We start from the raw sequence: 27,574 nt of genomic DNA on the forward strand, positions 1-27,574 counted from the left end.
TAGCAAAGTTGGAAAACAACAACCTGCACTGATTCAGAGTTTATGGTTTTATTCTCAGTGAGTTTGGAAGTTCTAGCAAATCCCTAAAATATTTCTTAACTACTTTAACTCCTGGGGCGCTCCCCCGGAAATCTATTTTATATATTTAAATATATGTTCATTTTATTTTATAGTTTGTCGTCAGTATGTTTCAGCTTTAAATATATCTTTCTCAGTATTATTAAAAAGGCCACTAAATAAAAACATGTGCCGTGATGATTAAAGATCTGAAAATGTGGGTGTTTTCCTCGCCTTTATTGTTACCTCTCAGCACACAGACACATGTTTGACATTAACAAAACACCCGCAAGAGCTTATTTCGGGCTGTTTAGCTAAATCATTTCAGGTTGATGCCCTGCTCCCCCTCCCCTCCTTTTGCGCTGCTCTGTCATTTCATCGTTATCCTGCAGTGATAAGCGGGCGTGAACGGGAGGGATGTGACGATCAGGAGGTGATGAGTGGCGTTAAAGGTCAGAGCGGCTGCTGGTCGGGCTGTGATGTGGCGAACCAGGAGAGAGCTGAAGCGTGATGCCGTTTGGCAGAGTGGCAGCTGGCCTTTGCCACACAGCACTGATTCCTGTAAAAAGCTGGTTGTGATTTGCAGCCCACCCACATAGCAGCAGCAGCGCAGCTTAGATGGACCTAACTGAGGAAATGCTGTGCTTTCCCTCAGCCTTTATCATTTTCCTGCCAGGAGTTTAATTTTATGCGGTTATTTACTGCGGTCTGCACTCGAGTTCCAGTTTTCTTTTTTTTCCCTTCTCCCTCTCCTTCTCCTCCTCCTCCTCCTCCTCCTTTCCGCCGGGTGCAGGTGTGTGTTCACTCGACCGAGGAGATGTGTTGGCTTGTCTACAAAGGCGCCGACATAAAAAATGGATCAGGAAATTCTGGTTCCACTTTATACCGAGTCCCTCCCCTCACATGGCAGTAAATGCCACAAACCAACCCACCCACAGCTGCCGGAAAAAGGTGATGTAAAGTTGTTGCCACATTGTTGTTGTCACCTGCCTGCTGCTTTCCAGTAGTCTTCAATTAGTGCTGAATTTCAACGATTCGATCAGTCGGGCAGAAGGTAGGAAAAACCCGATACAGGAGGGTTTTTTTTTTTTTCTTTGTGCTGTAGGCGCTCCGGCAGACAAACTTGACTCCGGTGGCAGGTAATAGGCAACTGCAGGCAGGACCGTCAGCATTGTGGACCCTCCAGTTGACTCCAGTTGAGACAGGATTCTCGATTCTCTTTTCATGTCATATGAGGTCACTCTCTTTTGTGTCCGTTGCACACACACACACACATTCGGTCGCACAGAGACTCAGTCCTTCGCACCCTCAGGGCCAGAGGAAGGAGACCCAGCAGAGGAAGTGTAAAGGTCTAATGTGAGACTGCTGAGTGACTCTGGAAGGATACCAGATCGGGTTGCGGGGCCAGCTAGCTCTGCATTGTGGGGATGAGTTGATCTGTCTCCGTGAATGGGCCTTGCATCCGTCAGTTGGGTCCTGTTTGTGTCGCAGACCCCCCGGACCTGCCTGCAGGCGCTAACCGCAGAATGCTGCCGTGGAAATTTGAATTCCTTTGTACTGCGGAGGAATGCCATTCATGACTTTTTGACTTGGAAAAAGATACCGGACCCAGTGATTCATGACGATATCATTTTGTTATGTGGTCTTGATGTTTATTGAAAGGACAAGGGTTTAACTTTGTTGAGATCAGCAAATCAGTATAGCCTGAGACATGAGTGAACAATGACAAAAAATCAACTTTATTTTTATTTATTTGGAACTTAACACTGTGGTGTACACGAATTCTGTGGGTCTCACACACAAAGGAATGCATTTGTAATCCGGATCAATCCATCAGTTGATCAGTTAGTATCTAACATCTATGCATTGCAGTCGCTGCATTGGTGTTAACATATCGACGCCTGTTGTGCCACCATGTATGTAAACACTTCAGTAAAGTCCTGCAATCATAGTTCTGCCAGATTCCCTGACACATTTATGAAACGATTTGTCCACTGCCAGCACTTCATGGTGCGATACTTGTAAAAATATACCATTTCGCAAAACAACATTCTTGATATAAAGGCCAACATAACATCAAATGATGGATGATCTTGATCGCCAAGACTGTTGTAAAAAAAAACAAAAAAAAAACAAGATGTGGCATGTGTGGCTAGCCCTTATAATGACCAAGATAAGCTCTTCAAAGTAAAGGTCGTAAAGTGACACTGAACATAGCCTCGGGCTCACGGGGTTAATAGACTCATTTAGAAAAACAAAGGCTCTAAGTCAGTCCCTAAAGACAAGGCAGAGGCAGACGGCTGAACGTGTCGATGGGGCCCAGAAGAAAGGACTCAGGAGTGAAGAGACTGACCCCATGACGAGCTGAGATTGAAATAAATATTCCAGCAGGAAATGACTTAAGGAGCTTCCTGGAACTGACCCCAGACTGGTTTAGTCATTTGCCAGAGGCTAAAAGACAGCAGCAAAATAAGGAAGATACACTTTCCATCAGGGACATACGTTCTCTTTTCTAGAGAGGACACAACACCGAGGATTCACAACCTCTGTTTACAGTGAACGTTAGCCAATGATAGTAAGAAGAAGAAAAAAAAGTGGATGCAAAACCTTCTCTGTTTGCCTGTGATTGAACTCGGAGGATTTGGCTGTGGCTGCCAGGAATCTGCAAAAAAAAAAAAAAGTATTTTGTGCACAGAGCTTCAAGGTTTACAGGAGGAGAGTGGAAGGCACGGCTCAGGGAGATGAACTACTGCTGGGGTTGGTGTACCTGAAGGCCACATCATGGTTTGGAAGTGGACACAACATACTACAATAAGTGTGCACTGATCTCCCATGCAGACGGCTCTAGTGGAGGTTTCTTAAAGGCTGGATGTGACTTACAGCTGGTTACAGACGTGGCTGTGAATTTTTCTGAGGTGTGTTGAGCCCAGTGGACGGACATAGCACAGGATATCTGGAGAATGTGGAACTTCTTGCTGTGAATGGCGGAGAATCTCCTCTTAGTCAGTCTCTCTTCTCAACAAGCATTTGTTTTCCTGGTGCATCCCCAGCTGATCCACTTCCAGTGACAACAGTCTGCACAAAGCTGCACATGGACGCCTGCTGAGGGGTCTGCACCGACGCATGCAGACTTGGGTGGATGACAGAATTTATGTCACACAAAATCTTGCAGACACGCAAACGCAGAAAGCATGAATTTGTCGTTTCCCATCCTGACCGAGGCCTCTCTCGCTGCGGGCCAGTCGTGGAGCGCTGCCCACTTGTGGTGTCGACTGTCCCCCAAATCACATAAAATAAGTCTCTTCCCTGCTGAAGACATTTATCTAACCAGAACGCACCAGCAGACCTGCCCTGCTCGACAGCACAGGAACCAATTTAAAAGCCTCCATTTGATATGACAGTGTAGCGGTGGTGACAGGCCACGCTCTGCTCTGGGCGCCGCCACCTTTCATCCCGCTGGATATGAAGGCTGCAGTAAAGAAGCCTTTAAAGTAGGAAGTGCTGCACCATAAAGCAGAGGAAGGAGCTTTGTTGTCCGTAGAGTCCGGCTCAACATATGCTTCTGTAATTATGCACCAAATATATTTTAATGAGGAATGATGTCTAAATAATGTCATTCTGTTCTCTTTAGCTGCTGGGAGATATTTTGGATATATGGATAGTTTCTTTACCGCTGGCGCCGCGACAGAATTACACGAGGTGAACGCTGCGGAGTTCATTCGTCGGACTCGGGGCCGTGTGCTGATGTTCAAAGACTCTCCTCCTGAGGTGGCACAGCTCTGTGAAAACGAAACGATGGCAGACGGCAGCAGCAGCAGCCACGACTCAACTGTACTTTGTTAGTGTCTGTGTGTGTGTGCTGTATACATACTGTTACCGAGCAGGCCCAGTGATTTATGTGTATATACACTATAGAGACTTTTATGAGTGTATATATGGATGTGTTGAGTGTGTGCCGCTGTTGGAGCAGACAGATGTTATGTGATGATACAACCTTCTGCGTCCAGTATTTAAGACTTCCGTCGCTGAAGATAAGCACTGTTTGTCATGTATTTATAGTCATGGCTGTGACTGGTGGAAGATCGGGCATTCAATGAGTTCACTCCATTCAGCTTTCTGTGCGACTGAACATGTTGCTGCTCAGATTTTTTACAGGAAGTTTCTTATTGATGAGATGATTAAGTGCACCGAATAATAACAGTGATCTGCGGATAATTTCAAAAGAAAGCGCTGGCAGTGTGTCAGGTTGTGACTGTTGTGCTGCATTAGTCAGGTTAGTCCATTCACAATCGGCTTTATGGCAAATGCAGATGAGAAGCCAGAGAAGAGATTAATTACAGAGTGAAGTAAAAGCCTAACTTCTGTTCCAGGACAATAAAACTAAATGCTACTTTTTCTGACAAAGGGAGGCGTAGACGTGTTTAGACAGCAGAGGCTACGGCTTAAAGGGAAAAGGCCGTTAGTAGAAAGTGAAGCATGAGAACGGTGTGATTGCTACAGCGGGGCAGTGGTGGCCTAAAAACTGGAAAGTGCATTTACTCCAGTACGGTGCTTAAGTGCAATTTTGAGGTACTTGTACTGAAGCATTTCCATTTGATGTTACTTTAGACTTCCGCTAGATTACACCTCAGATGGAAATACTGTACTTCATGCTCCACTACAATTACCTGTCTGCTTTAGGGCAGCTAGAGCGGGTTGTCCTCTGATTGTAAGGTTGGCGGTTCAATCCCCCACAGTCTAAGTGTCCTTGGGCAAAATCCTGAACCTGAAGCTGCTCCTTGCATGGCAGCTCTGTTGCCATTGGTGGGTGAATGTGTGTGTGAATGAGAAACACTCTGCTGTGTAAGTGCAGACCATTTACCATTTAGTTACTTTTGAGATGGATAACACAACAAGCTTTTAAAATTCAACACCCGGTTAAAGATTAAACCAGAGGTTTCCGACCTTTCGGCTTCTTACAGAAAGCCGTGTGTAGTCGTGTTGACATTTCAGACGTCTGAGTCGCTCCACCTAACAGAGATTCTTTTCCCTCCAAACTTCTCACATGGTTTCAGTTTGACAAATGTTCGGCTGATCCAATATCTCAGTAAAAAGTCCATAAAAACGAAAGCAGATTTGTGCATCTTTTGGTTTCTCTCTCCCATTAGTCACCTCTGCTGGCCCTGTGTATGGAGCTTTACATAAAGCAGTTAAGACGAGCTCCACCTACAGCAGCTACAACCGACACTAATGCTTCACTATTGTAGCCTAATGATGGCTGATATAACAATACATGAGTCAGAGGAGCCAAACCAGGGCTTTTACTTCAATACTTTTTGTATATTTCGCTGCCAATACTTCAACACTTTTAGTTGCATTTATTTCTTCTGGGATCTTCACTCGTAGCTGCATCACATTGTTCTTCTGGTACTTTTACTGAAGCAAAGGATCTGAATACTTCTTCCACCACTGCTAGGATTAAAACTGGGTGGGGAAAGTGAAAAAGCAGCACTTGGCTTCGCCCTCTTTATCATCCTTGAGCAAGGCCGTTGACCTCAGCTGCTCCAGTAAAGGCCGTGGTACTGGGAGCACTGGGAAGGCTCCAGGTGTGAAGGTGGGAAAAATGTCCAGGAAAAACAGCATTGCTATCAGTGACGCTCAAGTTTCTTTAAAAAGAGACAATTAACTGTCTATATAATTCACAACACTAACAAATTATTTTTACATTCATTATAATCACAGAAGGGTCAAATTTTAATAAACTGGCTGAAGTGCAGAAGGAAGTTTACGATGAAGACTAAAGTTTGTTATGAAGTCGACAGGCTTTGTTACTCTCTGACTTCGCAGATATAAAGCTTCTGTGAGGTTTCTCCCAGCTCAGATAATTGCTCATAAATCAGACTGATGGCTGTAAATGAATCCTCATTTAACAGAACTGTGCTTTTCAAACCTTCCCCTGAAGTTCTGGAGCTCTGTCCATGAAGTGAACGTCCATCCAAGGTTCACTCTCCCTCTTCAGCGTCTTGGCCTCCTCCAACAGGGCTCCTTTCTTTTGCTCGTTGTGTCATAAATCGAGCCTTTATCTTGGGGATTTCTTACTCGGTGGCCGACAGATCTGCATCATGACACAAAGGTTTATAGGCAGCCAATGGAAATGCTTGTGGCGTCTTCATTCTTTAGACTTCCCATTGTGCAATCATAATGGTGAGGTAAAGCGAAAAACTTGCTCAATACTCACGTTTGGTTCAGTTGAGTCACTTATTTGCAGGCGTCTTCTTTTTCATGTGCACTAGTGTTGGAAATGTCAAAGTTTACTCGTCATCCAGCGCTGTAAAACATTTCCCAAAAGACACTTGTACATATTGAACCCTTGATGTTGCGGTGCATTACACTCCCAGTAGGGAATAGTGTCGGTGTAACACTTGCACAATCCCTCCGTTACACACACTGGTAGTAAGAGAGAGTGGCGTTCCAAAGGGCAGCACTGTTTACCTGCCCACTTGAGCGGATTCCTCAGCCGGCTGGCTCTGACGCTGAGGTACAGGCTCCGGTGCCTTCGTGTCTACTGTCTACACCGGAGACATTCTTAGCCTGATATCACTGCCGCACGCTCAACAAAGATGTTGAAAGGCCATATTGAAGCAGGAGTGGAGGGTGGGAGGGGGGTGAGCGGGATGGAAGGAGGGAGAGAGTTCCAGGAGATAGACGGACTCGCTTCATAAAGTTCACTGCAGGCAGCGAGGGGCCGGAAGCCTTGAAGTGTCGTGCTTTGCAGAAGGGGAGAGCAGGTGTGAGCTTCTGTATATGTTGTGCGGACGTGCTGTATGCGGCCGCGCAGGCATGTGCGTGGGTGCAATGTGTGCGCTCATGTGCTGGAGCGAGTGCATCTGTGTTTGAGTAATAAATAGAGCATGTGTTCCGGCCTGGCGGACGCTTGAGCCGCGCAGAAAAACGCACTCGAGCTCGTGTTCATGCGACCGAACCAAACATCCCGTTCGCTAGTTCTAATCATGCTTTCTTGGTTAATCGCGCAGCAGTAGGTGACGTGCATGTGTGTGTGCGAGTGTGTGTGTGAGTGATAGGGAGATGGAGCGACTTCAAAGCGGCATGGCAGCATTCTCTCAGCCCAGCCTGTTTACACTGCTCAGTGGAGTCTGCATTCCTCTGTCTCATTTTTCCATGGCATTCCACGAACAGCTCAATGCTCCTGGCTGTGTGCCCTACAAAAGTTTACCCCACCCCCCCCTCTCCTATCACCCCTACACATATAGTGCATACATCCTTCTGTACACACAACTGTACACTCCATTTGGCCATTAAAACAAGACAGGACCCAGCTGGGAGTGAAGCACCCACCAGCAGGGCAAGCTTAGGGAAAAGGAGGGAAAGGGAAAAAAAAGGAGGGATCACATGCGCTGCAGCGCCGCAGGAGGGCAGGAGATTCAGCCTCGCACCACTTAACTCCCCCTCGCTTGTTCCTGACGCGTTCAGGTGGATCTCCAGACACATAAATGTCACTCTGCGTCGCTCCGATGTGCGACAGAAACATCTGTGCTGGTTTTTTTTTTTTTTTTTTTCTTTCTTCAAAAGTTCTCAGTGCATTCCCTGACTATAAATCAGGCAGCTTCTACGTCTGCCTCGCAGCCAAAGTGAAATATAGCAGCGCAAAAGAAAACAATTATGCTGCCAATTACAAGGTGTGTTGCAAGCCACATCAGAGAGCTGCTGCGCTGATGTTTTGTGACTATTTACTGCCGGGGTTGCTACGGATGCAGCATGTGCCCGGGCAATATGGTCACATAAACATTTGCCGATGAGTAAAAATAACACCAAAAAATCCCTTAGTTAACTTGTTGAGTTTACTCGCTCTTTGCCTTTATGACTGCGTTTCTCCGACGGCGGCCACAGGTGGTTATGGGATTCCCTGTGGGGTGGAGCGGAGGGATGGTGGCAGACGGTGACATCTGTGGAGAAGTATGTCACCGTTTCTCTTTTTTTTTTTTTTTCTTTTCCACTGGATCCTCCCTTAGATTAAATTAGAGATCTTCCATGACAGCGTAGTAGGTAATGACAACTTCACGGCAAAAAATATCCGTCTGAAAAAGGAGCTTTTCATCTCGTCTGGAACCTCCAAATATTTCAAAAATGTGGGAGACCATGGGGAGATCATTTTAAGAAGCTGTGTTTCAAGACTGTAGCGGAGCAGAAAAATAAGGTTTAAGGCTGATCAAGTAACTGTGTGACTGTAGGTTTTGCAGAGTATAGCAAGTGTACATAAACCAGGACAGATGTTGAAAGAATCAACTGTGAGAAAAGAGGAAGTCCGTGGATGAAGTCATTTTTGTTTGTCATTTGTTCTGCACAGATGGGAGGTTGAGGAAGAAAATGATTTACACCAACCCCCCGATAACTGAGCCTGAGTGTTTCTCTGCAACCGTTTGGAGTTCGTTCACGTTTGTGCAGGTGAAACGTACCTGTTTCCAACTGGTAGACAGTACAGTCCATTACACACAACCTTATGCTCAAATCAGTATCATTACATTAACAGTTATATAATGGTCTTAATATTCACCTATTAATGAAGGAGTCTCTGTGTGTGTGACTGTCCCTCACTTTTCTCACCAACCGTCCATCCGATCTGTCTCACACTTGGCAGGTGTTCCGCTCAGGACACAAGGAAGTGTTGATTTGTGAAGTTGTTTTTTGGGTGATCCGTATGTTTTGGCTAAAAAGTTGTTTTCTGACAACACTGTTTTTTCAGTGATGTGCTCAGCAAGCCTTCATCGTCACATTTATCAGAGCATCAGATTTGGGACACACAAACGCCACCATCTGAGCCTGATCCTCCCTCTGAACTGTGTTCCTTTATTGTTCCTTTGCATCATTCACTCCAGACGCTGCCACCTTCATGTCTCACATACAGACTGCAGTGTGCACAATGACACAGTTGAACATTGCTTTCTGCTGTTTTATAATAAAGTGCTAATTTTGATAACATTTTGCAACCGTTTGTAGATCCTAGAGCTCTACACTGTGTCAGCTCTGGCATTCAGCCTCCCTTCAGTTGTTTTGTGTTCTTTATAGTGACACTGAGGCAGGATGAACAGCACAAAGTAATGTATATAATATTATTCTATGGTGTCATACATTTAGATTGTATTCCCAGACTAGTGATATTGAATCATCCATCCATTATCTATAAACCGCTTAATCCTTACTAGGGTCATGAGGGGCTGGAGTCTATCCCAGCTGACTGAGGGTGAAGGCAGGTTCACCTGGACAGGTCACCAGTCTATCACAGGGCTACACTTAGAGACAGACAACCAAGCACACTCACATTCACACCTGTGGACAATTTACAATCACCAATTAACCTCAGCATGTTTCTGGACTTTGTGGGAAGAGGCTGGAGAACCCGGAGAGAACCCACGCTGCACGGGGAGAACATGGAGACTCCACACAGAAAGATGCCGGGTGTCCTCACCGGCACGCAAACCGGCGACCTTCCAGCTGTGAGGCAATGGTGCTAACCACCGATCCACCTTGCAGCCCTGGTATTGAATCATTGCAGCTATAAATGTTTGCAACCTGAATCAGCTGAGTAAAGGTGACTTCACTGCTCAGGCTGCAAGTTGCAATCAGCCAAACCTGCATTTGTGCAAATCAATTTGAAAAGCAATACTTTGCATTTTGGAATAGACGCACGTAATCTTAATATATTCACAGCATTGTTGGCAAGAACGAGTGAAAATAACTTATGATGATATGTTATGATTTATAACCAAAAACAAACACGTCTTCTTGAAAGTTTTTCTGTATTGATTTCTTTAAAATGGAACATTTACTTCCCACACTGCTCTGTAGCTACTTGATGGTTTGAAATCTACTCCACCAAGCCAACACTGCCAGGTTCATGGTTAACCAATCTGTTTTTCATCCACACATTCTTCTCCCTTGTGAAAACTGAGGGCTACATTTCCCACAATGCAACTTGACTTTTGACTGTTCCGTCTCACATTTCAGTGTTTGATGCGAGTAGCAGCTTAACGTAGCCTCAAACAGCTAACCTCCAGTAGCTCTGGGGATCCGGCTACAGCCTCCCCAGATAGTCTTCAGCTTCCAGCTTGTAGCCCCAAAGTTGGATTTATCAAACTTCACGCTGCTCACAGAAGGCGTTACACAAATTTTTCACATATGTAGAATCCTCAAGACCAGAGAACGACCGTTGATGTGTCAAATCACAACAGTTTCCTTTTTTTCCACTGTAGAGGTTTCAGGCTGTTCCTGTCCTCACACACTGAACAAAGATCAATACAGCAGCAGGTATTTTCAGCCCAGGAGCTTTGGCTTTACGAAGGTGACCGGTAGAACAGTTTGAAAGCTGAAGCAGTGAAAGGGAAGAGGAGACAAAGAAAAAATGCCTCCCTCTCATATACCACTATAAAGTTTGACCTCGCTTTAATAACCGCATATTGCTACAAAAGACACATGCTGGTGGGTGGGTTTGGTGGGGAACGAACACGGGATTGCGTTTCCAAATTAAAGAGTGCTGGTAAAAACACCCCCAGCAGTCTACTGTTTACATTTTATGTGCAAGTGTGTAAAAGAGGCACCTGTCTCTCGTTAAAGAGAGCCACAGTGAAACTCTGCCGTGGTGTCCTGCGCTGTCTGTGGACAGACTTTCACACAGCGGTTTTATTTTGAAACCGTGTCCTCCTGCCAGGCGAACTGATCTCCAGTCAGGCTCGGTGAAGGTCCTGTGACGAGCTGAAGCTTTGCAGTTCCTAAAGGTGAAGCATTTAAATAAGCTTTGGCTCACTGGGCTTGGTCACATATGTTTTTAGCCGTGCTAGCAGCGTGGGTCTAGGTTTGGTCGGTCGGTGCACCGCTTTGGTCTGGACTGAAATATCTCAGCAAGTATGGGATGGATTGGTTAGAAACTTTGTGCAGATGTCAAAGTTGATAAATCCTCATGACTCTGGTAATCTCCTAGAGTTTCCTGCAGCACCATCATCAAGTCATTTTTATACTTTCTAAACACTGCAAACTACAGCGAGGCCAGTTGGAGCTGACTGAACGAGACACGAGATTCTCTAAATACATCCATCCATACATTATCTATACACCACTTTATCCTCACAAGGGTCATGGGGGGCTGGAGTCTATCCCCTGGAGACACACAAGGCTACACAGAGAGACAACCAAGCACACTCACATTCACACCTACGGACAATTTAGAATCACCAATTAACCTCAGCATGGTTTTGGACTGTGTGGGAGGAAGCCGGAGAACCCGGAGAGAACCCGGGGAGAAAACTCCACACAGAAGGATCCCAGGTGTCCTCACTGGGACACGAACTGGCGACCTTCTAGCTGCAAGGCGATGGCGCTAACTGTCTCTTGAGCTTGATGTGTAAAATTCAACCGTTATTGACACGTAATGTCTGCATGAGACTGATTCACTTTAATAGAAATAACATGTTTAGCTACTTTTCACCGCTTTCATTTTTTTCTTACTATTCACATTCTCATAAATATTTAGTAATGTTAAATACAAGCAACATCAGATGCTATATAAATTCTTTATCTGTCGTTTCTGACTGTGATCAAAGTGAGCTTCCCCTATAGTCAAGCTGTCGTTCACACACTGCTGAAACACTTCAAAATGAATTATCAACAACAGCAGATTATTACCTTTTGCATTCATGTTTTAATTATTTAATCACCAACAACCAGGTATAAGCTGATATAAAACTGTCTGAAGTGGCACAAGTAGCCATTATAATAATGTTGCACTCATTTTACAAGTTCTCTGGAAGATGCTCCTTAAATACATATTCATCAGTATTTGAATATCAACTTGATTCCACAAATAGATAGTAAACAAGAAATAGCTATAATCGGTGATTTGAAGTCAGCAGCTCATCCTTTCGTGCTAATTTGGGTACATGTCGGCTTATAACAGCTCATCCTCCTCTTTCTTCGCCTTATGATTCCTTTCGATAGATTTGTGTGTCTCTCTTTCTCCCATAATTCGGAGTTTCCTTCAGTGAGCAGCCTTCCTCATTCCCCGGCTAATCGCTTTCCACATAGCTGACCTTAAGCTCCTGACCGTAAGTGATTGACACGTTGAAAACTGTGGGTTTTCTCTCTGACTGATGTTGTGGAACCTGAGAGAGTTCGAGAGCCGTCCTGCAGGCCAGGGACAGGCTGGAGGAAGCCTGGAGGCCGTGTGGACGCGGCCCCTGTGTCTACAGGGAAGAAGGATCACTGCAACACTAACAAACTGCTGGGCTGCCAAGCCACTGACTTGTTATGACAGGGAAGTGCTGTGTTTATGTTTAACTCAGAGCTTTGAAATGTATAGTGCAGCGCTGGCCTGAGGCTGATGGAGTGGCCTTAGTTGTTATTGGTCTATGTTAATGTGTGTGTATATGCAAGCGCGTGTTTGTGTTAGTTAAGACCACAGGACCTGTGCATGAAGCGTGGACAGGACGCAGGGCTCCATCTTTAAGCTGTTTCCATGGCAGTCCCAGTGCAGCTAACACACTCTGTCTGTCTGTCTAAGTGCCTCATCACCAGCCGGAGAGCCAGCGAGTCGTCGTTCTGCTTTGACTTAGCAAAGCAGCTGAAACAATAATATCAACCGAAAGGTTACAATGAGTAATGTGCTTTGTGGCACTTCATGGGCCTGAGAGTCAGTCTGAAGGTTTGCGGACAGACAGAAGTCTCCCTTTTAACTGGTCAGTAGAAAAACAGTATTAACTCTATTAGGTTTGCTGAATCATCCGTAGATGTTCGGGTTACTCGGGCACATTCTGTCGCTGCATTCTGTGTAATTCAGTCATCAAAAGCGTCTGCACAGCTGATCATCCAATATGTTTTTGCTTAGATTTGATGCCACCAAACAGTTCTGGGACTGTTCACGGTGCGAGTGCACAGAGCACAGTCACGCAGTGCAACATGTGCAAACTGTCCCGAGTCAGGCGACCACATGACATCATGCTCGCAGCATCAGGACCTGTGTTGCAGATGTTTTCGTGACCACCGGTAGGTGCCCATTTGCGAATGTTTCCATCGACTGCAAACTGGAGCAGAGAGTAAACACCGCATTCTGTGTCAGGCAGCGACCGCCATGATCCAACCTTCATGTCGAGGATCATCACTGGTGACGAGAGGTGGGTCTGTGGTTCTGACCCAGAGACCAAACAGCAGTTTTCACAGTGGAAGAGCCTGCAGTTCCCAAAACCGGAGAAGTCGCGTAAGGTCAGGAGTACACAGGAGCACCCACGTTGTTTTCTTCAGCATTTCCATGGTTGTGCACCGTCAACTCATCCCCGACTGTCGACGCAGAGTTCTACCTGGAGGTCCTGAGGTGTCTGAGAGAGAACGTTCGGTGCAAACGACCTCAGCTTTAGCACAATGGCATGCTGGTGCACCAGTGTGGTGTGCACCGGGTGCAGTGATTAAACACAGGTTTTTTTTGACCACAACAACACAACTCCTGCTCCCCACCCGCCCCGCTCACTGGATGTGGCTCCTGAGACGTCTTACTTTTCAGCAAAATGAAACTCAAGTTGAAGGGTCGGTGTTTTGGCGCCGTTCAGGACATTCAGCGCTCATCACAGATGGACGTGTTCACATGAAAGGGACCGGTACAAGCACTGCAGAAGTGCTGGGAGTGGTGTACTGCTGCATAAAGAGAATACTCCGACAGGGATGGCAGCCAAATTCAAATCAAACACATTTTTTGATTTTTATAGACACAGCCTCTAAACTTTTTGATCTCACCTCATAGATTTGTCTTCATTCTGGGGATTAGACTTTGAATCCAGGCCAGCTGTGCTTTTAGCTGTCCCTCAGTGTGTGCATCCAAATCTGTCTGACTTTTTATGCAACACGAGTTTGATGAATGCTAAAGTATAGTTAGAGTTAAGCTAAGAACCCAACTTAGTACGTTAGAGGCAAATTTCTACATACATTATAGCTCCACCACGCAGCTCTAAAATCCACTATTTTCAATGACATTTTCCAAGCCCCAATGAAAATCTGCTGCTCTCATCAAAGCACAGGTGCGGCTGGACCCAGCTCGGTGCCTCAGTGTGCAAAGTTCATCCCAGTTGAACTTTTGTGCTGCATGTTATCTAATAGAAACAAGGGACACGGCGAGCGAGGAGGGCAGAGAAAAATGAGCAAAGTGTTAGGTGTCATACGTGAGCAGCACGGTCTGTGGAAATACGATACGTCACAAAAATGGAACAGTTATTCCCTCACGTGGCATTCCTCCAGTGCTCAGCTCGCTCCTCGGCTTCCTTTCTTTAAGACCGACTCGTCTTCCCTCTCCAGGTTCTTTCTTCTCCGTCTAATCCCTTTTATAGAACAGAGAGAGAGAGACAGTCTGACGGGCCTGGAGTTGGGGGGAAGCGCTCCTACTTAAAGAAAGCGCCCGGGTAAATTTGGGGCTGGTGGTAATTATTTGGGCCTCATTATGGGATCGCGTTTCCTCAAGTCATTCTCTGTGGTAACCGTTACTGGATATGGGCCTGACACTGTCAATAAAGCGGGAGGAAAGATGACACGCTTTTTGTTTTGACAGGACCAAAGCAGTAATGCCTTCTGTTCGTTTGCATTTGCAAAGAGAGAAGAAGAAGCGAGGGCCTCAGAGCCAGACTTTTCCACATGCTCCGACCGAGATAGACCCTCGGCTCTGCTCCCCTGGCACCGGGCGATCCGGCGTCACTCTCATATCGGCCTTTCATGTAAATCTACTTAGTGTAGGGTCACAAGATACAAGGATGTCTGATTGAGGAGTGTGTATCTGTGTCATCTGTGGCACCGAGAGCTTGGACCACAGAGTGCGTGTAGGAGCCAGCGCTGCTTCATCATTGGACGGATATGACATTTGAGAAAAAGCTCAGCGCCTCGGCTTTCAGCACCCCCCCCAAAGCGACCGCCGAGATCGAGACAAACACCCGGCGCTGCGTTACTCACTCGCCTGCAGAACCTCGCAGGGACTTTCTGCACAAGCGGATCGGCGGCGGGAACGCGCTCGTGCGTTCACATGCGAGCACTTGCTCAGGTGCCTCTAGCAACGATGCATAGCTGCGCTCTCGCTCATTAACCCACCCCCCGATGCACAAACCCTCACACGCTTAAGCAGACTTGTTACCTGATGTGTTTCCAGGAAGCAAAGGGTCAGTGTCTCAACTCAGCCCGTCACCTCAGGCTCCTAAAAAGTAAACGCATGGGTCGGATGGTGGCGGGGGATCCACAGCGACCCAGGCAGCCAGATCTCTTTCCGCTATCACATGCGGTCTTGATGCTTCTTTTGGCAGCCGCCGTCTCTGGGCTTAAAACAAACATTTGCCCTCATTGTAGAATCTTCTGCCAAGTAGAGTGAGAGAAAGCTTTGATTCAGACACTCAGAGGAATCTGGATCTGGAACTCGGAGGAAACGGATTCTGTTGTTTCTGATGTGTTACAAACCTGTGTGTGTGTGTGAGAGTCAAACCAGAGATGTGTTTTATCACCTCGCCAGCTGTCATTGAAGATTATTACTGTGTGTGTGTGTGTGTGTGTGCGCTGAACAGGTGCGTCTTTAATGTTTCAAGAGAGACAAAGAGATTTAATTCGACGTAGAGCCAAGATGTAAGAGGCTGAGTCACCGGCTGCAGAAGTGGGTCAAAACCCAGGACACAGATAGTTTGTGCGTTGATGTGTGTGAGTGTGTGTGTGTTTGTGCAGGTTTGCATGTGGCAGGGTTGACTGAATCCTTCCCTGATATGCGCAGACCTGGCAGGCTTTCCGGCCTCAAGGCAGGGATCCATTGAAGAAGCCTTTTTGCCTTCCTCACTCTTACGATAGAGCGATCAGCAGTCATGTACTCCTCGCATCTCCTTCGACTCCATTCTGCTTTTTTTTTTTTTTTTTTAGGCCGATAGTTGCTCAGAAGCCCTGTGACCTGAGCAGGCTGGTAATTGAGTGGTAGAGCTTGATGAGAGGTGCAAGCTCCTTTTGCTTTCCCCCCTTTAACACACACTGACATAACTGCCTGGGCCTGGTTCCCTGCTGGCAGCAGATGAACTGGAAAGCTCTCTTGCTGATTATTGGCAGATGAAAAAAGAAGATCCGCAGGGCTAAGTAAGGGGAAAAAAAAATATTATTGACTTCTCACCGCAGCTACTATTTATTTTCCCCCTTTTTTCTGTCCATGTATTTGTTTTTGAGGCTGTTAGATTCTTGCCTGGGAATATTTTTGGGGTAGTCTTTGATTGAGCTGGAAAGGAATGCCTTTAATCGTGGCTACAAAGGAACCGAGGGACATGTCCCCGTCAGTTTAGCAACAGATCTAGACAGATGAGGAGGAGGAGGCGGAATGGAGGAGTGAGCATTGTTAACAGTCTGTGGGGAACTGTTTGCGTGCCCTGTGGTTTCTAGTCCCTGTGAAATGGAGACTCAGTGATTTGGTTTCCCAGGCCCCTTTTTCTCAGGGCCGTACAAAAACCAAATGAAGACGTTTCAGTCTGTCCTGGTTGCTGTTTATAGTCCAGCGTGTTTCTAAGTAGTAGATGGCACCATTGGTGGCACATGGAGAGTGTTCGCACCGCCATCTGATTGTAAGTGGTGTGGGCATATCTAAAATAGAAGATAATGCTTAGTCTCGACGTCGATGCAAAACATAGACGCCGTGACCATGGAGGTGGTTGCCCTCAGAGCCTCGGAAAGCCAGAGGAAAGTAAAAGCAGCCACTCCTTCTGAGCCTGTTTGGCTCAGCTTTAGGATTATTATCTGCTTTATTAGGTATTATTGTACAGCCCCGTGCATCGACATGTTTAAATATCACAGCGAGATCCAAACACGACCGTGTAAAGCCTAACGACTCGAGCGAAGGATGTTATTTTTCACAGCGAAATTCGGTTCGCTTCCTGAACGTAGCTCTTTCTCAACATTTCCCACAAATCTCAAGCAAAAAAGAGCAGAGGTCATGGCATCAGTGAAGTAGTGTCATTAAAGGATTTTTTTTATTTTATTTTCTTTCTTTTTTCTTCGTTAAGGGCCAAGTTCAACTGTAGGCCTTTAATTTGAGCCTAGTAAATGCAGCCTGGTGGAGGCAGCTGGCAGCTCGGCGTGCAGGCCAGGCCGCGGCTTCATGCTGTCCTGCTGCCTGCTGTCTTCCCTCCTGAACAGGGGCGGCCATGAAGGCACCATGCAAGTGTCTGAAAACCTTATTCAGGGCCGAATCCTCGGCCGTTTCTGTTTCACCCTGTGTGTGAGCTCAGACACACCTGTCCTGTTCTAGTGGGGATTTTTTTTGAAAGGTTGATTCCTTCACAATCGCAGGTTTCTTGAAGCTTCTTTTTACTTTTAGCTCTTATTTAAACCGTTTCAACGTGACTTGAGCAACATGAACAAAATATTACTACTTTAGTTTCCCCTTTTAACCGTTTGAAAATTACTTTAATCGAAAAATGTAAATCATTTAACCCCTATGTGTAGCTATTTACTATTAAAACTATTTATTAATCTACTGCAATTTTGGAGTTATTCATTTATTACTTTGAGCTCATTGTTTGAACTGTTCAACCATTACGTTCGGCTCACTATTTAAACTGTTTATTTAAGACTTCACCCAATTATTTCAACTATTTATTCATTACTTTAAGCAAACTGTCTGAACCCGATGAGCCCCCATAACTGCTGGCTTACTGGCTATTGTGGCTGCATATTTGCTGAGGATTAGCACGACACCTGCCCCCCTACAATCATGGACAGTGCAGAAGCAACCCTCTGGTATACACGTGCACCTGGTTAGGAATCATCGGTCACTAACGTGTTCCTCATCTGGTGTTTATGAGCCGGCTCTGTGCATTCGTGCTGCTGTTTCCTGTAGAACCACTAATGGTGGATATCATATTAATCCATCGTTATGACCTAGGTGTTTCCCTTCTCTTATTTCTGCCGTTGTCTTTTATCTCCCCGTCCCACCCCGGTTCCCCCAGTCCCCCGTCTTTCTTGTCTCCGCTCCCTCGCTCCGTCTGACAGACATGCACCAGCCCTTTGCAGAACATTACGTCAATTCCTTGCCTGGGGGTGCCAGCTGTTGATGTCACCCTTGGGTCTTTTTAATTTAGGGATTTCCGCTGGGTGAGATGAGGGGGAGCCCCATGACCTCAGCCCACAGCCACATGAAGAGGCCCACCAGGGCAGAACCAGGCCGGGACGGGCCCATAACCGGGCTGGGAAGGGCAGGGCAAGGCAAGGCGAGGCAGGGCAGGGTGGAAGCGCTCCACTGGGGTGTGGGTGAGCACGGGGACTGGGTGCTGCAGGGTGATCTGCGAGCTTTAACGAGGCCCGATCTGACAGCGCTACATTGAGGGGTGTCCTCATTCATGTCTTGTGGGCAAATCAGAGATGCACGGAGGTGTTTCGGGACTGGATGGCTGCCTCTCTGACTGCCGTGCAACTCCTCGTACCCGTGACAGCTTGTCTGTGGCTTGCAAACACTGCTGCTATCCCTTGAGCTCTTAAATGCAGCCTTTCAGCAGCTATGAATTTCCTCCCTTTCAGAGGGGATCAAATGTTCCTACCAAAGACTATCTCTCATTCTTTCAGTCCTCAAGGCTTTGAGTGGGAGTGAACATCACCATTCCATGTAATTGATTTCTTAGGGTGCCAAAGTTTTTCCTCTTGATATCAGCTGGGTATGGTTCAGAGGAAACGCCTTCATTTTAGACATAAAGGCTTCCGTCAAGTGCAACCGTTGTTCTCTGAAAGTGTGAAAGCAGCTTTAGCATCTCCGTCTAGACTGCCTTAATGGGTAGTCTTGAACAATTCTTTATCTGGGTCTTAGTTTTGATTATATTTTTGATGTTTTCAAGGTCATATGCGATAGAGGATGTGTTGTGTTTTTGGTACATAGTGAAAACTTTATGGGATGTGCTGTAGGATTTGCATTTGTAGCTTTTCTTTCACCCACCTGCCCTCTTAGAAGACAAATAGATTCATTCTTCAAAACAATGTTTAAAAGGTTTTTCCTCCTAATCTTAAAGCTAATAAACTTGTTAAATAATTCAAATTTATTTCCTGGCAATAGTGAAGAAAAGATGGGCAAATTCCCACCAAACGACACTGAAATAAGTTTTATTTATTCCATAATCCTTTGCCAATCTAAGGCTTTTGAAGTGATATTCCACAACTGGTTTTATTGGGATGTGCAATGCTTTTCCTTATTTTCAGTTGGATTTTCCTAGTAAAAGTTTCAAATAATTTCTAATAAATGTCAGTGTAAGCCAAAACTCTTTGACTTAAGATGACTCCAAACACCTATTGTCTAATTTTTCCTCCTACTTTCACCTGCAGTCATCTGCTACAGCCACAGCATAGCACAGGCAGAGCAGCTCACAAGCACTGGGTGCTGACCCTCGACAGGCTTCCAGATGTTGACCAATCAGATTAAAGCGGGCCATTAGAAGCCAAAACAACTTTAAAACAAAGGATAAATTGAGGCATATGGATTAAGCATAAGCACAAATAAGGTTATTTAAAGCTACTCAGAGCAGAGTGAATATCCCCTTTAAGTTGTTCTTTGTCTTTTGTTTAAAAATACCTGTTGCATTTTTTATTCTGTTCTCGTTCTGTTTGGACTTTAGGTTCCATTAGTGACATCAGCTGACTTAGTGATTGTTTTTAGAGAAAGCTTTGTATAGAAGTTGAACATCATTGTTGTCAACGTAAAAAAAAAATAAAAATCTGTATATTTAAGATACAAGTTGTTCATTTTTTCCAGTCACTTCTTAGTTTCAGAGAACCACAGAGTCATACATCAGTGCGATGAGGTGGAAAACCGTCATCTCTCCAGCAGTGTCGGGCTGTTTGTGTCCTTTACGTTAATGCTTCTTGCACTTCTGCACACCTATACTGCAGCGGGCAAGAAATAAAGCTGTTGTTTTCAAACTTCAGATTTTTACAAGTTATAAATATCATGTTTTTGTTTTTCCTTGTGTTCTTGCAGTATCACCCTCTGTCTCTGTGCAACACAAGTGAGGATGAACGACAAGAAAGCGACTTCATCACCATTGTCAAGCTGGAGCACAGGGTTCCCCGCTGCAAGGCGCTTCACGATAAGGTACGGATCACACACACTTTGACACACAGACGTGGCGCTGAGTGCGTCATGCATTTTTCTCAGTTGAACGCTCTGAGAAACTCCCCTCTCCGTGACCCCTTCCTCCCTCAGACATGGCAGCAGACAGATAAACCATCTTGCCGTCTTGTCTTCTCTCCAGTACCCCTTCCGCTCTTGGATTTGGACTTTAAAGAGAAGATGGTTTTAGAGGGAATTATTTGGCAGGAGCTTAATGTTTTGTTCAGGACAGTGATCTTTCAGAGTGAGGGCTTGGACAGGAGGGGGTGGGCTTAGCTCAGTGCTGCTATGTAGCAAGTGGCAATGAGCCCTGGCTTTGGATGTAAGGCTTTCAAGCCCCAGCTGTCACTGGTCCGATCCCAGCCAGCCAGCCAGAACCAGACACTCAGTGTTCTCCATTTCTGCTTCTCTCTAATATGAACGCAGCCAGAGCTCCATAGATTCCACCCACAATGGTTTATATGTATGTGTAACTTTGACGGAGTTGACCTACATCTCCCTTGTGTTTAAGTATTCTACCATACACACTGGCTGGCATGCCCTAACTTTAAAGCAGTGTGATTTAAAACTGTTGCTATTTTTTCCCTCGTTTTTCAAGTGGTGACAAATTAGCAGGCAGGAGTATAGTTAGGCGACTGCCTTTTTTTAGCCTGTGTTTTCTTTTCCCCTAATTTAAAGCCATGTTTAGGAGCAGCCCGCCGTGGCGACGATGTCGAAACATTCCCACACTTCCCTGCTCCTTTCTTCCTCCTCCTGTTGCTCCTGCTTTCAGTGGGAACCGAGCCGTGGACGAGGGGTGTCGCTCAGGGCCGACTCCAGCAAACAGTTTTGATGAAAGCCTTTTAATGGCAACACTGTGTTGTCCCGTAAACAAAACGTGCGCTCTCCCTCATGCAGATGTACTCTTGGACAAAAGGCTGTCGCTTCCGAGTTGCTTTCTCCCTCCCTGCAAATCGCCTTTGAAATCAAGAGAAGTGAAGGAGAAAGGAGGAGCGAGTGTGTGTGCGTGTGTGTGTGTGCGTGTGTGTGTGTGTGTGTGTGTGTGTGCGTTTGTGTGTGTCTGTGTGCACGCTGGGGTCCTTCTTGTTGTTTTGGTCGTGTGGAAAGTATGTGTTGCAATAAACTCCACTCCAGCCACCTGCATCCTCGCTTCCTTAGCGAGATTCAAAGCTTTTGGTCGTGGTGGATTTATTGGGGATTCAACATGCAGCTGTTGAGGAGTTTGCTCTCGGCCTTTTGAAGAGGATGAATCAGACGGTTTGGGATGTGCGGTGCCGGGTCAGCCGTGGTCTCTGGATGGGACTTGTTTACAGTTTAGTCTGACTGCAACCCGCCCCGCCGATCTATAGATACTTCGACGGCCACAGAGGGTTCCTGTTACACCACACACACTCAGAATAGACCATAAACCAAACAAAGTGAAGCTCAAAACCTTGACGGATAAGGTTTCATTGTTGTTCTTTGTTCCGATAACCAGCGTCGCGGGGAGATTTCTCTGCTGATTTGCAGTGATTTGTACTTTCTCTCTGATGTTTTTTTTTTTTACTGGATGATTCTCACAATATCTCTGATCAGGTTAGAAAACCAAAGTTTATCTGTTCAGATGTTTCTGCTGCAGTTTTACACGTTGTTTTGAAGATGCAGATCATCTTCCCGTAAAGAGGAAAACATCTTCAGCACTTTCTCTGCATACCTTTGCATTAGGCCTTAAAGCGTCGCCCTCTCCTGGTGCATTTTGCACCACTGACCACTCCTCACACTGCAGCTCAGCTTTGCTAAAGATACCTGATTGTATTATAGGTAGAAATAAAAACAAACAGTATATGAGGAATGATCATTTTAATGAAACTTCTAGTGATTTTTCTTTAAAGGAGCTTTAATATAAAACCCATAGGCATGTTATTTTGTTCATGTAGCTCATTAAAGTTGGGTGTCTTATTCTAAAACCTTAATATTACCTCCTTGCACTACCTTTTTTTTGGGATTTTATTCAATTTTTAATTTTTATTAGAACATCACAGAACCACAGTTAATGGCTTAAACTGACTACATATTTTTTTACTTTATTATTTTTTTATTTTCTCATTTTGTTACCATACATTCAGCAATTTCTTGGTGATAAATAACAACATTCAAATGCCTTTAAACAGCATTTAATATGAGAATGATGCACTCCTCTGTAATATTCATTGAAGGGGTATGGAAGCTTATTGGTGCAAAATTAGTCAACTACAAATTTTAAAGTTGTGATGATGTCGGCACCAGAAACACGAGCAGGCTGAACTACTTCTTACTTGTTTTTTAACATCACTGAACTGATGTGTCTAAGCGTCGACCCCTCGCTGCAGTGAGTGGAGGCCCTCCTCTCCTGGTGCTGATACACAGATTTTGTAAACCAGCAAAGTGGAAAGTGGGACAAATGACATCTGGTAAAACTAGTGCAGTTTAACTGCTCTAGAAAATGAAATAAGGTTCTGTTGTGTCAGAATAAACTGGCGTACAGCCGCTTGGCCGGAGGAATGTGTAACCACAGTCAGGCTCATAGATGTTGATCTGCAAGGCATTTACTGAAGATGTCATGAACAAACTGTTATTCTGTGAGGGGTTGTCATGATTTGTGGGATCATCTGCATCATTCATGTGGCAGAAAATGCCACACATTTGATCTAAAATAGGATTTGGTTATTGAGGAATGTGATTAATAGATTCAGATGTCTCCTAAATAGCTACACACAATATTTTTATGGATGATAATGTCGATTAAATAGTTCAGTTTTGTCTGTTTTCAGAATACTTGTGTACTTTTAGACTAGTGGCCTCATCTGAATCTGAATTCTTGTTATAATCGACATTGAAGTTAGACGTTAGGAGCATCCCTGGCAGACTGGACTTCTGTTTAATGACGAACTTGTTTCATATTTAAACCAATTTGTAGACGCCAGTGTGAACACACCACAGTCAGCTCGAGATGACGTCGTGTTCACCAACGTGTGCTCGTGCAGTTTTTCCGCACGTTTAAAAAGTTAACTTAACGATAGTTTAAAAAATATGAAAAGTATTCGGTAACATCCGTTTCTTCTTTTTGCGGTTCTGTCCCAGCAATCTGTGTTTCTGATGCAGCTCTCTCTTTGCAAATGTCTGAATCAAAACCCTCCACCGCTCCAGTGGTTTTGCATCATTACACAACACAACACGAGCAGAGGCCACGAGCTTTCTCTGCCAGCACGCTGTGCTGCAGTAGAAGTGATCTGTCTGCTTTCCACTTCCAGCCTGCTCTGTCTGTTTACACTAAAGCCCTGGAAAGGTTCTCAAGCTAAGTCAGAGAGCAGCACATGACTCAACGAGAAAAGGCATGGCGGCGGTGCCAGGAGGGCTCCTCTAAACTCCACAGCAAGCTTACTTTACTCTGAATAAATGCTGTAATCTGCGCGTTTTGAGCTTTCTCCCACTCAAACTTCAGCTTTGTGAAGCACCATGAATATGAAGCTGTTTTGTGAAAACAGCTCTTACAGTGATCGAGTCTTCGGCCCGTGTCTGAACTTGTTGACTCCCATAGAAAGCCTTGCTTATTGATTCTGCTGCTCTCAGATGAAAAGGCTTCTTGGCCTGATTGTGCAGTAATCCTGTTTTCTTTAACGAGGGTTTTCATGTGCCTGTGTGTGCATACAGTATGTGTATGTGTGCTACGTTACTTCAAGTGTACTTTCACAAATTTGTGTACATCAGGAGAGAGTCAGAGCTGAAGAGGCAGCTGACACTGATGGCGTGTCTCCAGTATTTGTAATGTTTATAGTATAATTGCTCAACGACAGGATGATTGGCATTGATGGAACAGGTCGAGTTGTTATTGATGTTTCAAGAAACCTGCAGCCTGACACGTAGCTGAGTTGCTGTAGGTGCATCTCGTTGATCAGTCATCATGTTTCTTCCCGTCACCCTGTCAGCCACATGGATCTGTGTGTTGGTCAGTCAGTCTGTCCACCAGTTTGATCTGCACTGAAATATGTCAAATGGATGCATTCACAGCACATCCACGGTCCCTGGATTATGAAAGCTGCTTTGACAGTCCCCCTGAGCTTTCCTCTAGCGCCACCAGCAGGTCAAAGTGTCTACCAGCTGCTAAATATCTTCACACTTACTGGATTTACTGGCAGAATTATTGTTATTTGTTGAAAATGTAGGTTCATAACTTGGGTCATCCTCTGATCTTTCCTACAGCACCACCATGAGGCTGACGTTTTCTAGAAAAATGTCTCAGCAGCTGTTAAATGGGCTGATGCAGAATCGTTTTTCTGCTTTAATGAGTTGTACTAACTTTGCTGGTCCTCTAGCGTTCCATGTAGCACCATGATCAGGTTAAACATTTTACTTTGTTTGTACTGTTGATTGATTTGGGGAAAATCACTAATTGTTATTTTTGTGACAGACTTGTGTTTTGATCTGAGATGTAATAATTTAAAGTCCTGTTTTAGTTTAGGGGCTGCAAGGGGGTCAGTGGTTAGCATCATTGCCTCACAGTTAGAAGGTCGCCGGTTCACATCCCGGTGAAGACACCCGGGATCTTTCTGTGTGGAGTCTGCATGTTCTCCCCGTGCAGCGTGGGTTCTCTCTGGGTTCTCCGGCTTCCTCCCACACAGTCCAAAAACATGTTGAGGTTAATTGGTGATTCTAAATTGTCTGTAGGTGTGAATGTGAGTGTGCTTGGTTGTCTGTCTCTAAGTGTAGCCCTGTGATAGACTGGTGACCTGTCCAGCTGGGATAGACTCCAGCCCCCCGAGACCCTAGTGAGGATTAAGCGGTGTATAGATAATGGATGGATGGCATAAGACTAGAGATTTAGACCATAAACTTATTGGGAAATCGTTTACTGAGGTCACAAATAAATTGATAAGTAGGGTCATTTTCTCATAGACTTTTGCACAATCAAACTTCTTTGTTCCATCAGAGGAGTTGCCCCCTGCTGGCCAATAGAACAAATTCAGGTGAAAGGCCTCTGCAACGTCTATGGATGTGAATGCATCATAGGTAGGTGCCTCACAGGGGCACTGGCTCTCAGACTCAGGGGCAGCTGAGTCCATAGTTTCCAGTATTTGTGGACCTGTAGAGTCACTTACACGACCAGAATTGCCAGCAGAATGTTTGAAAACAGAGCGGGATCAGAAAGAATGTCTTATCGTACGCTATGTTTGAGCATCTTGGAATTTCTCGTTATCATGGCCACTAACATTCACTGCTTTTATCAGAGCAAAGGTATTGTTGTCTGTGATCTGCAGCATTGAAACTTTAACACTCATGAGCAGATGATGTGTATTTTAAGCTGAATTAACTTTTTTTTTTACACATACATGCAACAGTCATGATGTTTTTATGCAAAAAGGTGCACCATTTTATTTGTCATCGCAAAAATTACCATCGTGTCGTATGCACATGTATGACAGCAAATTAAAATGTTGAAATAAGTTTCATTCTTTTACAATGTCACTGTTTTTCCCACATTGTGTTTTAAGGAGCTGTAGTTTAAGGAGGAGGGGGGAGGATGAGCTCAGAAAGTGCAGATCACAGCATTTATTCGAAGCACAGCGAGCTTACTTTGGAGTGCAGAGAATCCTCAAGGCAGCGCTGCGATGCCGTTTCTTGTTGAGTCATGTGTTGCTCTGTGACTTAGCTTGAGACAATCTGGGAAAGAAATATTTTCCTGCTGTAATCATATTGTGACATAAATCTGATCCTGGTCGGGATCCACAAATAAATTAGAATCTCTTTTTTTTTTTTTTTTTTAAATAGCACTCTTTTATCTCTTGGGAACACCACTATAGAAATGAACCTGAATAATCTCTGTCACATCATGTTGCCGATCGCAGCTACACGTCTTCCTCCAGGCGACACTTAAAAAGACTTGAAGAAGAAGGTGATGCGTGCAGCTTGTTGCCCCGGTTACCTGCTGTTTTGGAAGGAGATTCCAGGAAAAGATTGGAAGCACTGGATCGTCCCGAGGGAGTTACACACAGAAAAGTTTTAATTGATCTGTGATTTTTCATGAGACCGCATGCTCTATTTCCAGTGTGTCAGTATCCAGCTCGCCTGTTGATCTGCAGGAGAATAATTAATCAAAATGTCAGGTTTTTAAAGTGCATGTAACCATGAGGGTTTCTGCGGTTATTACGAAACACCCTGATCCTTGTTGCACAAAATTTAAGTGGATGTGCCGAGTGTAATTGTGGCCTGACCGTGGGCAGCGTCACTCCAGCCAGAGACAGCCGATGGAACAGATAGCAGATCACCGGAGTAAAAGAAGGGCTGTCAGAATGGAGATTTTTTTAAAAAGCTGGAAAGAATTATGGGATAAAAATATTATGGAACAACAGTGCAGCGAGCTGTCGACCTGCTCTGGGCTGGTGGGTGGAGGTCTGTGGCACCACTATCGCAGTGCATCGCTGGACTGGCATCTCCACATTCTCTGCCAGGCTTCTCCTCCCACTGCTGCCCACAGCAAGTCACCAAGATACCAAACCAGCACTGGAAAATACCGGTTTGCTGGTGTGACGCTGCATTTAACACTGAGCAGCAACAAGAAAACATCACCCGCTGTTGTATATAGTGCCCTGAAAGTGATAAAAAATAGTAGGAGGTTATCGGATGAGTAGAATTTGTAGATCTCGCTTATCTGTCTATGCACTGCTCCACAATCGCTGCAGTCGAGCACACCAGCTCACCTGTAACTCTGCTGTGCTAAGCTCTACTATGACTGCTGATGAGGATGCAGTATGATGATGTGTTTTTAATGCACTGGTGTGTGTTTAAAAGGCAGATTGAGAGTCTCTGGATTTATTTTTTAATGTTTGGAAAATGGAAATGTCTTGTTTAGATCAACTAAGGAAGTAAGATAGATCAGTTTTCCTTGAATACCACACGCTTTTTATTTCTGCCAAAAATCTTAGAAATTTATCAAATGATTGTGATGATTAGCTTTTGTTGGTTTGTTTGTTTTAAGGATGACTGATGCATCCTGTCTATTACACAAAGGCAAGTTTTAATATTAAATATTCATTAAGTCTGACAAAGAAGGATGACACAGAACCTCCAGCCCTGAAGTCTGAATCTGTGTTTGTTAGTGTTTTTTGGTTCACTGCAGTTTCAAGTTGGAAATGCTCAGTCATGGTTTGATGGGATTTTGATCATAATGTGTCTTCGATGGCTGCAAGGTGGAGCAGTGGTTAGCACCATTGCCTCACAGCTAGAGGGTCGCCAGTTCGCGTCCCGGTGAGGACACCCGGGATCTTTCTGCGTGGAGTCTCCATGTTCTCCCCGTGCAGCGTGGGTTCTCTCCGGGTTCTCCAGCTTCCTCCCCCAGTACAGAAACATGCTGAGGTTAATTGGTGATTCTACGATCTACGT

At 45.1% G+C, this 27,574-nt stretch overlaps 1 protein-coding gene across 1 annotated transcript in view; it reads left to right on the forward strand.

Annotated features, from left to right (window-relative positions):
• The window catches only part of rnf43 (ring finger protein 43), a 105,041-nt gene that overhangs the window by 47,236 nt on the left and 30,231 nt on the right, over positions 1-27,574 (forward strand). Inside the window, exon 2 of the mRNA XM_008290537.1 lies at positions 20,048-20,161. Within this exon, the coding sequence (XP_008288759.1) occupies positions 20,048-20,161 (114 nt within the window). The remainder of the gene's footprint in view (positions 1-20,047; positions 20,162-27,574) is intronic.

The sequence above is a fragment of the Stegastes partitus genome, unplaced genomic scaffold (assembly GCF_000690725.1).
Source record: "Stegastes partitus isolate 25-593 unplaced genomic scaffold, Stegastes_partitus-1.0.2 Scaffold681, whole genome shotgun sequence".
Taxonomy (NCBI): Eukaryota; Metazoa; Chordata; class Actinopteri; family Pomacentridae; genus Stegastes; species Stegastes partitus.